Source organism: Camelus dromedarius, chromosome 12 (genome assembly GCF_036321535.1).
Source record: "Camelus dromedarius isolate mCamDro1 chromosome 12, mCamDro1.pat, whole genome shotgun sequence".
Classification (NCBI taxonomy): Eukaryota; Metazoa; Chordata; class Mammalia; order Artiodactyla; family Camelidae; genus Camelus; species Camelus dromedarius.
In genome coordinates, this window is record NC_087447.1 from 12,258,163 (window position 1) to 12,270,298 (window position 12,136).

Sequence of the window (12,136 nt, forward strand, 5' to 3'; positions counted from 1 at the left end):
TCTGTGAGATATTTGTTCATTTCATGACCCTTATGTTTTGATTTTGCCCTTGCTCAGTATAGTCTTTACTAAGTATCAATTTTAAAAGAAATGTTTTGCCTCTCTCCAAACGACTCCAGAAAACACTGGTTATGGTTGTGCACGTTCTTCGTCCTTCCAGCTGAGTGTTCTGAGTCAGTGTCTGTGCTCCCTTTAGTGGCTTTACTCAGTGAGTGCAGTGTTTGACTGTACACTTTGGCATTTGGAGTGGGAGGAATGCAGGGAGGTTAAAATATACATGGGTGGAAGGAGCCACTTCCTGCTTAGAGCCACTTCCTGTTTAGAGTAATGGGACAAAAATGGCTGCCATTGTGCATAGAGAAGTAGACTTTCTGTCTTCTTTTTCTGCCTCTGTTCCCAAGGTACACTGCCCAACCATCTCACTTCTAATGTGTTGGCGACACCTGTAAGACTTGGGAGGTTTAGAATCCCTCCCTTTTCTTTTTTTTTAAACTAACCTATGAGAACAGAGACTGAACCTATACCAGTGATGGCCTCGTCCATCCCCTACACCATGCATTTAGCTGCCTGGTTTACCTGGATGCCTGAGCTAGTGTCCTTATGCGCACGGGACTGGCTTGGGCCGTCTCCCCAGCACACTCCTCAGTGAAGCTAACTAGGCAGGCACACCCACTTGCCTTGGCATGTGTTATAGATGACCCAAGCTGCAAACACCAACATGTACCAGACATATGCTCTCTTCTTTGTGTAACTTCAGGCACCAAAATATGCTTACACATAGGGGTGTGTGCATACAGACGCACGCGTATTCTTTTTTTGCCTGGTAGAAATAAGCTTCTGTGATGTTCCCTCTACTCCCACACATGCCCCTCCATGGCTGGCACATCGCCTAATGATGCCCATCTCCTCCCTCCCCATAGACCCTTTGTGTGTATATTTTGACACACATTCTCTTGATTACGCCCAGTTCCTTTCTCTCTCTTTTTCTTTCCCTGCCTCCCTCTCCATCCCTCCCCTTCACAAGTCTTTAGAAAATTTGTTAAACTATACACTCTTTATTATTAATGTACATTTATGAAAAATTTTTCACAGTTACAAAAGTGCATGGTTATAAAATCATCTCCATACAAAGGTTAGCATCCTCCCTTTCCCTACCCCGCCCTAACCCTCCCACCCCCGACATCAGCATGCCACAACTGAGCTCTGCGGATCCAGAGCTCGCCACCCAGTGCTGTGGCAAACAGGATGGTGATTTACAAAGGGCCTTGCAACTTGCCTCCTTCGCTTCCCTTTTGCCTCCTTCTGGAGTGGGGACAGTGGATGGCTTTTTCTAGCTTTGGGAAGATGTGCTTCTGAGGAATGGACAGAAGTGTCTCCTACTCTTCTAGGTCTGGAAAGGATGTCAAAGTGATATAAACAAAAGACGTCTAGAGGGGCGAATGAGAGCTCTAGGTCTTCCCTGATGGAGAAGTAGCTGTCTTGGTCTGTTCAAATTCCACCATACACCAAGCTCCTTGAAAGGAGCCAGCAAACTCTATAGCAACTCAGGGGACCTATGTCTGCAGGGTTTCCTGGGATCCTTTGCAGGAGTAGAGTAACAGATGAAGGTTTGTCATAGGGGGACCGGAGGCAATTGGTCCAGAGCAGTGGTGTATAGATGTCTGGTCTTTTCTAAAGAACAATTTGCTTGGCCCAGATCTTGACCATCATAACCCTGTTGGTTAGCGAGTCTTTGCTATCCTTTCAGTGAAGAAAGCTTCTGTGATGAGGACAGACCTCTGAAGTGCAGAGAACTGAGGGAAGCAGCCTGACTGTCATTAGACTGCCCCAACCACGTCTATGAATCTTGTATTTTCTGAGCAGCTATTCCAACCCCAACCCTAAGAGGATTCCATCTTAGTGTAGTAAGTGATACAAGAAACTGATAGCTGAGTAAACGGTGTCAGAGACATGAACTCGGGCTCCAGAGGCATTGGCCCCTCTCCAGTAGACACCCAACATCCATGAAACCTCATCAACACGCACAGGGACTCAGAGATACCCCAACACTTACATGTTAACCAGTCGGGAAAAAGCATGATGAAACCTTGTAGGAGCAACACCATGGCCCTTGGTCAGCAGGGTCATGGGAACAGTTCCCACCAAGACTGTTCGATTACTTCTAGAAGCTTGCTTCTGCCAGCCTGCACAAGACGGGCTGGTGCGGGGCAGGGGAGAAGCAGGGAATCCCTTGGCAGTAGGGAAGTTAAGTGCTTTCTCCAGTGTGATTTAGTTAACTGGGGACATCCTAGTAGCTGGATAAGCATCTGTTCTTTAAAAGCCTGTATCCTACTCAGAAAAGTTTGCCATTGATGGGAGCTAAATAGTATTATTAGAAAGGACGTTTGATCTCGAGGGCTGGCTTGTTTGGTCTAGTTCTATGAAAAAAGATTACATGTCTTAAAATATATTAGCTATATTTCAGCAAACCAGAGTCTCTAAGAGAGTATGATAGATGTATATGGTGCCCCTCTGCAGGAGGTTTAACTATTCATGACAGAACCATCATTTCTATAAGTTCCTCCCCAAACACTTTAGGCTGTGAGCTTGGTTGGTGGAAAGCAGCCCCAGTCGGCCGTCCCAGGGTACAGCGGCAGAAAAGAGGGCACAGTTCTGCTCCCAGATGTTGTAAGTGAGATGCAGGAGACACAGAGTTCAAGTACCCAGGTCTGGCAAACTTCGGGCATGCTTTTGGTTGACCAGCTCAGGGAAGCATGAGGAGGGGAAGGCTGCTGCTTCATTCCTTGTGAGCCTGCCTGGAGGATGGGTGATGCAAGCTTGCTGGAGCCAGGGGCAAAGCAGAAAGTCCCTGTGTTAATTCCAGTCCCCACCAGCCTTGCCAACGTGCTGGGCTGTGCCTGGAGGCCCCCCCATCTCCTGTTGAGGTCCTCACCCTGCTGCTTTCCTGCTCCCTTTGTATCTCTTCCAACACAGCACAGCAGAGCTCAAGTCGGATGGGTTAACACAGCTTCCTCTTCTGTTTCCCAGAGATCTCACCTTTTTTTGCACGATTGCCCCCAAGGCCACCTGTTCTGGTGTGTTCTTTACATGTTGCAAGGTGGGTGTCTCCTTTTCAGATGCGCTCTGTGCTACTTCCGTTTCAGAGGCTGCGATTTGCCTTAACATGAGTGTATCTCAGTCAGTAAGGCAGCCAGCTTTACTGCCCTTTATTTAGATGATCCATTAGGACCTTCATGGCTGCTGAATCCCAGGGCCCCCCTACCCAGCCCTCCCAGGCATCTTCCTCCTCGAGCACCTGGGGAAGCACTGGAAAGAGAGCGCTGGAGTTGAGCCCCCACCCTGCCACGGAGTCAAGTCCCACCCGCTCTTGAGTCTCTGTTTTTCCTTCTGTAAAACAGGAGTGATGATGTTTGGTTTGCCTCCCACACAGGGGCATAAAAAGTCAAGGAGAACGATGTCAAAGTACTTCATAAACTGTCCAGCGCTGAACAAACGCAGGGAAGATAATCGTGAGGATGATGAAACTGATGGCCAAGGTGAAGACGATGACATCATGATGACAATTGTGCTTTGCTCGTGAAGTTACTTGATGTTTTGACTGACGGATTAGACACAGTTTCCCTGAATGGAGCTGCCTATCACTTTCCCTCTAGAGTTTGTCCCAGATAACTTGGGGTAAGACACTCAGCCCTCTACAGTGAATTCTTCTGTAAAATGGGACTAATAAAAACCACTAGGCAGTGCTGCTGGGAGAATTGAAATAAACGAGTCCACAGAGTTAAACGTGCCCAGGAGAGTGCCTGGTCTTTTTGGGGAGCTTCATTAGCACTATTGACTTTGAACTTAGACAAACGTTAGAGGGAGTTCTGAGGCTCCCCAGCCTGGATGGGTAGCAGAAGGAGCACAGACTTTATTTTGTTCGTTAAGTAGCATGTGACTTTAACCTCTCTGAGCCTTACTTCCTTAAGTTCTGTAAAATGGGGACCACCATGCTCGCCTGGGAAGATGCTGTGTGCATGAAAGGGGACTATCTGTGGAGAGAGCTTATCACAGTGCCTGACACTGGCAAGTGTTTGGTAATTAACAGCTCTCTCACCCTTGTGCTTGACAGTCCAGTCGCTTAGAAGGAAGAGCAAATCCTCCTCTGGTCACAACTGTGGTGATTCTTTCTTCCCTCGGTCCTGGGTACCGTCCTGCTCCGGGGCTGCAGCCTACCGCGCACTTCCCTGGTCGGGCCCCGTGGTGTGAGCACCGTGGCAAGAACAGTCGCAAGATGAGGGCTCCCAGGGTGCCAGGGCTCCTGCTGCCGCGCTGCTGGTCCCCTCTCTGAAGCCCACGCTCCAGTGAGAGGCAGGAGACGGGGGCAGGAGAAAGGGTCCATCCTCAGTTTGCTACCCGGGGCCTCGCCAGCAGGCAACACTGGCCATGTAGGATGGGGCCAGCCAGCAGGAGGCGGTCTCACCTAGTAGCTGTGGGTAGGAAGAGGCTCAGGGGGCTGGCTCGGAGGGGATCTCACCCTCCAGAGGCAGGGGTGGGCAATGCCAAGAGCTGGCAGATGGCGGGCCAGAGGGAAAGCTTTGGTCTCCTGCCACTCCCACTCTGTATACTAAAGTCACCAGGGAGTGTCCACTGTTCTCAACACGCCAGGCTCGCTCTGGCCTCTGTCATTTGCTTATGTCTGCCATTCTTCATCTACCTGACAAAGCAGACACTGTTAGATGACCCAGTTCACAAAGCACTTCCACTCTTGTAATTCTCTTGGGCTTTTCTAGGCACGGTTGATGACCTGTGCTCTGGGCTTCCATCACTATGTGCTCAGAGTGCTGACAAATGTCTTAAAGGCAAGAGTTTTCGAATCTCTCTCCTCTATTAGAGGTGAGTGCTGGAGGGCAGGGACTAGGTCTGATTCATCTAATGGTCCCAGTTCCTAGCACGGTGCCTGGCCCACAGCAGACACTCACACGAAAGTAGTTTCCTGACCTTGCTTGAGTCAGTGGGAGTCATATTCTGCACAGAGGTGGCCCCTGGCACCACGGAGCCAGAGCGGGCAGCCAGGGTGGGTGCCCAGTGGTCAGCGGCAGTGGCGGTCAGCAGCGTGGAGGGCCACCAGGCACCCATGTCAGATCTCTTCCTCTTCGCTGGCCTTGCTCCAACGGTGACAGCAGTTGGCGGTGATGCCCAGGAGGAAGTTGGTGGCCACGGATGCGATGGAGACCACGAAACCCACAAAGGCGATGAAGAGGTAATCGTCCAGGGTCAGGGTCAGGTGGCAGGCCTTGAAGCTCTCCTCAGTGAGGGAGAAGAGGGGGGCACCCTCGACTTCCGGGGGACCTCGGCACTCAGCCAGCTGAGAATCTGCAACATACAACCCGGGGAGGGTGAGGTGCCTGGAGGGGAGAGCAGGACGGGAGAGCCCCCACCCCTCCCAGGAGAAGTTGGGTTTTTATTGAGTTTCCTCCATGTACCAAATGTTTTACCCAGCTTCTTTAGTGCCCTCAACAACCCTCAAGGCAAGTATTTTATTTCTACTTTCATAGATGTGGCGATCGCCGCTACGAGAGGTTAGTAACTTGCCCCAAGTCCAATTGTCACTGCTAATGGTAGACCCGGGGCTTCTGTGGGACATCATCTTCATCTTGTGCAATAGCCTCCGAGCTGGTTTGCAGGATTCTGCCTTTAAACCACTGGGACACAGCTCGCTGAGCGATCCTTTCAAACCTGACATCCCACCGCATCACTCTCGGCTGGAAACCCTCCCCTGGCATCTCCTCCTTCCCACTCGGACCTTCCTCATCCCGTCCGCTCTCTTGTTTACTCTGCCCCATCTGCACTTCACCTTACTTACTCTTGGCCATTCTCCCATCACCCTGAGTGTGGCCCTTTCAGGGTGGGGAGGAGGAGCCTTTGTATGTGTCCCCTTGTGAGGATACTTCTCCCCTGGATCTCTGCACAGCTTGATCCCTTACTTCTTCTGGGACTTCGCTCAGATATCACCTTATCAGGGAGGTCTCCCTTTGTGATCCTTTATAAAATAGCAACCCCCATTCCACCTTCCTCTAGGTGTTCTCTGTCTTACCTACTGTGCTTAAGTTTTCCCCACTGTATTTACCACTGTCTCACAGTTTATTGTCCGTCTCCTTCCCTCCAGTGGTACTGGTAAGCAGCATCAGAACAGGGTCCTGCCCATGTAGGTGCTCAATGCATCTTGGTTAAATGAATATATGAATGAATGACTCTGTCCAACTCCGAAGGATTGGGTCTTTCTCCTACCCCATGTGGCTTTTCCAGATACACAGAGGGTCGGGTTAAGCGTATGGGGCTCTGCAGCTGGTGGCCTGGGTTCAAATCCCCCTCTATCCCTCCCTAGCTGTGTGATTGCACCTAAGTCACTTACCCTCTCTGTGCCTTGGTTTCTTCATCTGTAAAACGAGGATAATAAAACTAACTCTGTCTTAGGGTTTCAGTGAGGGTCCAGTGAGCCATCGTGTATAACGGTGTTTTCTTGGTTTATAGTAAGGACTGTGTAGGTGTGTGGGTTTTTACTATCATCCTAGGTTGGGCTCCCTGGACGGAGCAGTGGGGTCATATTCCGCACACAGACTTCTGCAGGAAGAGGCTTCACCATCAGTGGGATTACTGCTCTTTCCAGCATTGATGGTCCCACCACATCCTTCCAGGGTCACTTGTACAAATACATGCTGGCTGTCTGCGGTTTCGTCTTACTGTGCCTGGGAGGGGAGGCAGGCCGGTAGCATTCTGCCCTGCAGCGCCAGGCACTGGCTTCCGAGCAGCCAGCCACCCCTTCACTCAGGGGAGAAAGGTTAACCAAGCTTTTACCTTGGGCAAGTCTAGTTTTCTTTTATGGCTCTTATGAAGAAAGGAAATATGTAAAGGGGATAATTTAACCAATTATCTACGAGAGTCAATGTGAAGGAGATTTAAAAATTATGTGGTACCTACATGCTGTTTATTCACTCTGGAGTTTTTGAGGGCAAAGAAGAAAATAATGGATTTGGATTGACCCTCGTGAGAAATGGGTGAGCATTATTCCCCTTAGAAGTGGGGAGTCAGGCTTAGAGGAAGGGTGCACCCTGCCCCAGATCCCAAGTGGAAGGGTCTCTGTAGGCTGTTTGCACAGAATTCCAGACCCTGCCCAGGACAAGGTCACACTTGGCGTCGGCCATCACGGGGCTCTCCTCTTGGAACTGGAAGATGCCAAACCCCAAAGTCTACTGTGCTCATGAGTGGGGTGATGGGGAGGCACTGCGAGGCGGGGACGTGGGGACCCTGAGGGCAATTGGCAGAGTCCACAGGAGTGCAGGATGGGAGCCTGGGGCTGACAAAGCCCTCTGGTCAAGTCAAAGGACCAGTCTTGAAGTTGATTTATATCCCACAGGTGCCCTTATGGCCCTCTTTGTTGGGATTTGTCCAAAAATTAGGGATAGTAATGGGAATCTCATGAAGAAAAAGGACGAAGCAGGAAAAGACAAAGTGAAGAAGGTCCCCTTGTCCTACCTACACTGGCAAGTTCTTTGCCCCCAACAGGAAATATCTCAGAGAGTGTGACGTGGCACAAAGTGCGTTCTGCGGAGGAACAGGGATGCTGCATTGCCAGTGGTGGCCAGAGGCCAGTCCCATTCCCTTGCTGGGGCTCGGGTCCCTCACCTGTAGTGCCCTGAGGCTGTGCTGATGGGACCTTGGACCCCACTCCCGCTTGCTGGGAGTGTGTAGGGCAGCAGGGACCTCAGAGATGATGGAGGAGCCCCCGCGTGCCCCTTCTGTCCTCAGTGCACAGGAGAGAGGGGCGGAGGTGTGGCCGGCAGAGGTGAAGCTGGTGGGAAGATCGCTCCAGGCAGCCCCCTCTTCATGCCCCCTACCATCGTCCCATCTCAGTCCCCAGCTATTTTGGTCCCAGAGAACTTCCTCCCACAGCTCTGTGGGAACAATGGAATCGTGACCCACAGCCCCCTCCCCCCCCAAACTATTTTGATCCTGGGCTCCCCACTCAGTCCTCCTCTCCCTCCCACTTCATTCAGCATCACTTCTCTGTATCACACTCTGAGCCCGGGCTCTGGGACAGCCCCTAGGGAGTGTCCCCAGCTACGACTGCCGAGGCTTAGTGAGGCCACACAGTGGGGCTGCTGACTGGCGGCCACAGCTGAATGCTGCCTGCCTGCCTGCGGGCCAGGCTCAGACACCACTGGGAGAGGCCAGGGCCTTTCGAACCTGTATGATTCTGGCCCCTTCAGTCCCCAGTTATTAAATTGCCACATCCCGGTTTCTCTTCTCAGATCTATACCCCACACCCAAACCTTGCAGAACTCCGAGGCTCTTTTGCTGACTCAGAACCTAAGCCCTGACACTTCTTGTTCGCCTGGGAACTGACCCTTCAGGACACCAGAGCCAGGGTTCACATTCTGCCTCCAAGCCTTAACAGCTGTGGGATGCTGGGCAAGTTACTGACCCTCTCTGTGCCCCGGTTTCCTCCTCTCTGTGTGTATGCGTGTTTGTGTGTCTCATTAGGGTTCCTGTGAGGATGAGATAAGCTAAAACATGTAATGTTTAGGATCAGGCCTGGCAGACAGTAAGTACTATAATAAATAGGGTTAGTCTTTTTTATTTCTCCCAGCACTCAGCACTTAAAAAGAGTCTGCTGGAATAGAACAGAGCTTAGAGGTCAAATAGACTTGGAAGGCAAACAGCTCTGCCACTTTCTAAATGAGTGACTCTGGCCAAGTCTTTTCATCTTTCTCGATCTCAGGTGCTTCACCTGTAAGATGGGGACGGTAAAAGTGGGGTCTAACGAGGTAGCGCCGGCCAAGCTCCGCAGCCATGGTGGGCACTCAGCGAACACTGTTGTTAATTAGCTGTTCTGACTGTTTGCTCTCCGTCTGCCTCATGAGGTCATAAGGACCACACGGGCAAGGGTGGCGCCTGTTTCATTAATGCCTGGTCCCTGGCGGCACCTGACACGCACAGCAGGTTCTCAGCAAAGCCCTACACAGTGCGAGACCCTTGCACAAAGAGGGGAGCCCGGTTCAGGGTACTCAGGGTCTCTAAGCCCCTCCCTTTCCTGCGGAGCGTTTGCTGTCAGTGGGGCGGGGCCCCCCTCCCTTACCCGCCGTGCAGCGCTGGATCCGATTCCGAAGCCACTTCAGCAGGGGCTCCATGGTGCAGCCGCACACCCAGGGGTTGCCTCCGATCTGCAGGGTCACCAGCCCCGGCAGGCCCTCGAGGGCCTCGAGGCTGAGGAAGGCCAGGCCCCCGTAGCTGAGGTCCAGGTCCCGGAGCTGCGCCAGGCCCTGGAAGGCCCGCGGGTGCACCCTTCGCAGCCACGGGTTGTGGCTCAGGTCGATGTGCACGAGGCCGTGGGCGGCCTGGAACATGTCGGCTGGCACGTGGCTGAGGTTGTTGTAGCTCAGGTCCAGGTGTGCCAGGCGCTGGGCGTGGAGGAAGAGGCCCCGGGGCAGCTCCACCAGGGAGTTGTTGCGCAGATCCAGCACCCGGAGCTCCGCGTAGCAGGTGAGGTAGCCTGGCGGCACGGCCGCGATGCGGTTGTGGGCCAGGCTGAGGTTGCGCGTGTCCCTAGGCAGGTCTGGGGGCACCGAGAAGAGCCGCTGGCTGCTGCAGTCCACCACCTGCTCATGGCACGTGCAGAGGACGGGGCAGCTGGTGCTGGCCCCTGAGTGCATCGCCCCTGCTGCCAAGAGGAGGGAGACCAGGAGCATGGCTGGGCAGGGGGGCCCAGGCCAGGGCAGCCGGGACCAGGCATCACCCATCTTAGGCTGCTGGCAACGACGGTGCTGAAGGGAGCCCATCGGGGCTGGGGCTGCGTCTATGGAATCAAGAGCCAGTGGCTCAGAAAGGCAGCTCCATTGGGGGCCAGAACCCTGGGAGGTGGGGCTTTGGAGCACGTGGTCTCATGGCTCAAGCCTTTCCCAGGAGCCTCTGAGTACCAGAGGGCTCCCTCGGTGAGATCCACAGGGAGTCCTCTTTGGAGCCTCAGGGGTGAGACACCCAGTAGATGTCCCCCAGGGTCTGAAAAGTTAATCAAAACTTAAGAAAGGAAGGAGACGAGGATGTGGCTGGACCAACTGCCAGCAGGTTGTGGAAGGGTCCCTGCAGGCCTTTTGTGTCCCTCTCACCCATGACTGCTGGGTGCTCCTCTCTGGACTGTGTCTGAGAGGTGGGAGGGGCAGTGGAAGGCAAGAAAAGTGTCTTGTAAAGGTCCTGGCATGTCTGAAAAACCCTAAGCCCTGTCCCAAGCCTGGGACTGGTTAGGAGGCCAGGGCTGCATCCGAGTCTCCCACACTCAAGGTCTCAGAGGCCATCTCTTCTGGTGGCCCAGAGGGCTCAAGCCCAGGAGGGTCCTGGGGGTGGGTGTTTGGGAAGGGAGCCGGGGGCGTTCTCCATGGGCATCTGAAAGCCTCAGTCCTCAGCCTCCATGGCTACTGAAGTTCCCAGGGAGGGAGGGACCCCAAGGGACCCCCACTGTCGGCCACTGAGGCTGGAAAGAGCCATGCATCCCGGAGGTGCTGGACAGGTGGGGTGGGGCGCTGGGCAGCGAGGAGAGCTCAGGCGACTTCTCCGAGCCAGCACCTCTCCTGCAGCCGGGCTCTGTGCTCAGCAGGCAGAAGCAGAATTCCCTCTGTCGACAAGGAAGGGGCTCAGGCAGAGAAACCCAGTGCCCCTTCTCCCGGCTGTCCTCTCTCCTAGGCTCCTTACCGCAACCACAAAGTTCTCCACAGACCCCGTCCTCACACTGTTTTCTCCCACAAAGCTTCCACCCCGCCCTGCAGCCGTCCTGCCTTGCTCCTGGGGGTCTGTCCTGGGCCCGGGGCATTTTCTTCTCCTGGCCCCGCCCCCATCAGCACCAAACACCCACCTTTGAATAACTCTCTAAGAAAAATGCATACACACCAGCCGTTTGCATACCCGCTTTCCACACTCTTAGCACTCCCATCTCTCTTACATACACACACACGTTCGTGTTGTTCTTCTCCTGTGACTCCCCCATATTCTGCCCTGCCCTGCACTCACGCCTCCCCAGTTTTCTCTCCCACTCCCTTCTGCACACACACTCCTGCAGAGCCCCCTTCCCAGATGCCCTCACCTCCCCCCAAGGGCACACCCCTAATCCCAGCATCCTTTCCCACAAATGCTCCGCTCTCCCCTCTGCCCCCGGCTTGAGCCCACACCCACACTTGGTCAGGCAGAGAGGCTGAGTGTGATGACACACCCAGCGTCTCAGCTCGCTGTCCAGCTTGCATCCTCCTTGGCCCCTCGCTTCTCTCGTGCCCACTTGCTGTCCTCACTTGTTCTCCCCTCACCCCCCGGCCAGCACTGCTTCTTTCACTGCATCCAGCCTTGATCCCGCTTGCTGGGAGACCACCCCGAGTCCCCTTCACCAGACTCATTTTTCTAAGCCCCAAGGTCTCCCCCTGCACCCCCAGAGGCCCTCAGGAGCCCACTTACTCTGTTCCAAGGACACAGCCATCCATCTGCAGCAGACACGGGTCTCCTTGTCATGGAATCCCCGCTTGCTGCTTCAGGAGAACAGATTGCCTCCCAGGCTCGTCCCCTCCCCCGGCCTCTCCTCCTCCATGGCTCCTGGATCCCGGGGCAGCATCCTCTGTGGTTTTCCGTCCTCTGGTCCCCGTTGCTGTTCCCCTTCTTTTACTCAAAAGCGGAATCAGAGAGAGGATGCTTAGAAGAAAGTTCACAGAATCCGAATGCTTCTTCCTGAAACTCAGCTGGTGCTGAGGCTGCTGGAGTATGTGGCTTCTGCCAGGTCCTCCCCTCCCTCCCCCTCTCCCCCTCCTCTCTCCCTTTTTTTCCTCGAGGGCCAGGTACTGACGTTTCACTGTCTCTTAGCAACTGCCTCCACATCTCTGAGCAACAGGAGAGCTGGCTATGGACCCCACCAAGATGAAGCCAACGAAGCAGTCACAGGATCCACAGCCACCCGCAGGGTCCTAGTGATGGGGCAAAGGGGAAGAAGGGGCGGAGGAAGGGTAAACAGGGTGAGACAGGGACGGGGGCAGAGAAGCAGGCAGGGAGAGACTGGAGTAGGGGCAAAGGCATGCACCTGGAATCTGAGATGGAGGAAGGGGAGTTTAAGGGCATCAGACCCAGA

The 12,136-nt window shown here is 53.9% G+C and overlaps 1 protein-coding gene across 1 annotated transcript; it reads right to left on the reverse strand.

The window, feature by feature from the left end:
* Positions 1 to 1,110: 1,110 nt before the first annotated feature.
* On the reverse strand, positions 1,111 to 11,796 carry LRRC55 (leucine rich repeat containing 55). Its single transcript, XM_031459574.2, has 3 exons — positions 11,476 to 11,796; positions 9,119 to 10,648; positions 1,111 to 5,355 (listed from the first exon to the last, which is right to left on the reverse strand). Exons 2-3 carry the CDS (start codon positions 9,816 to 9,818, stop codon positions 5,120 to 5,122), a joined length of 936 nt encoding a protein of 311 aa, XP_031315434.1. The 5' UTR covers positions 9,819 to 10,648; positions 11,476 to 11,796; the 3' UTR covers positions 1,111 to 5,119.
* Between the last annotated feature and the right edge of the window lie 340 nt (positions 11,797 to 12,136).

Bases quoted from the DNA above. Each gene is read 5' to 3' on its own strand.
- LRRC55 (XM_031459574.2), bottom strand. From the start codon at position 9,818: ATGGGCTCCCTTCAGCACCGTCGTTGCCAGCAGCCTAAGATGGGTGAT. The intron at 5,356-9,118 runs GTAAGGGAGGGG...TGTATGTTGCAG, and splicing joins GATCCAGCGCTGCACGGCGG to ATTCTCAGCTGGCTGAGTGC.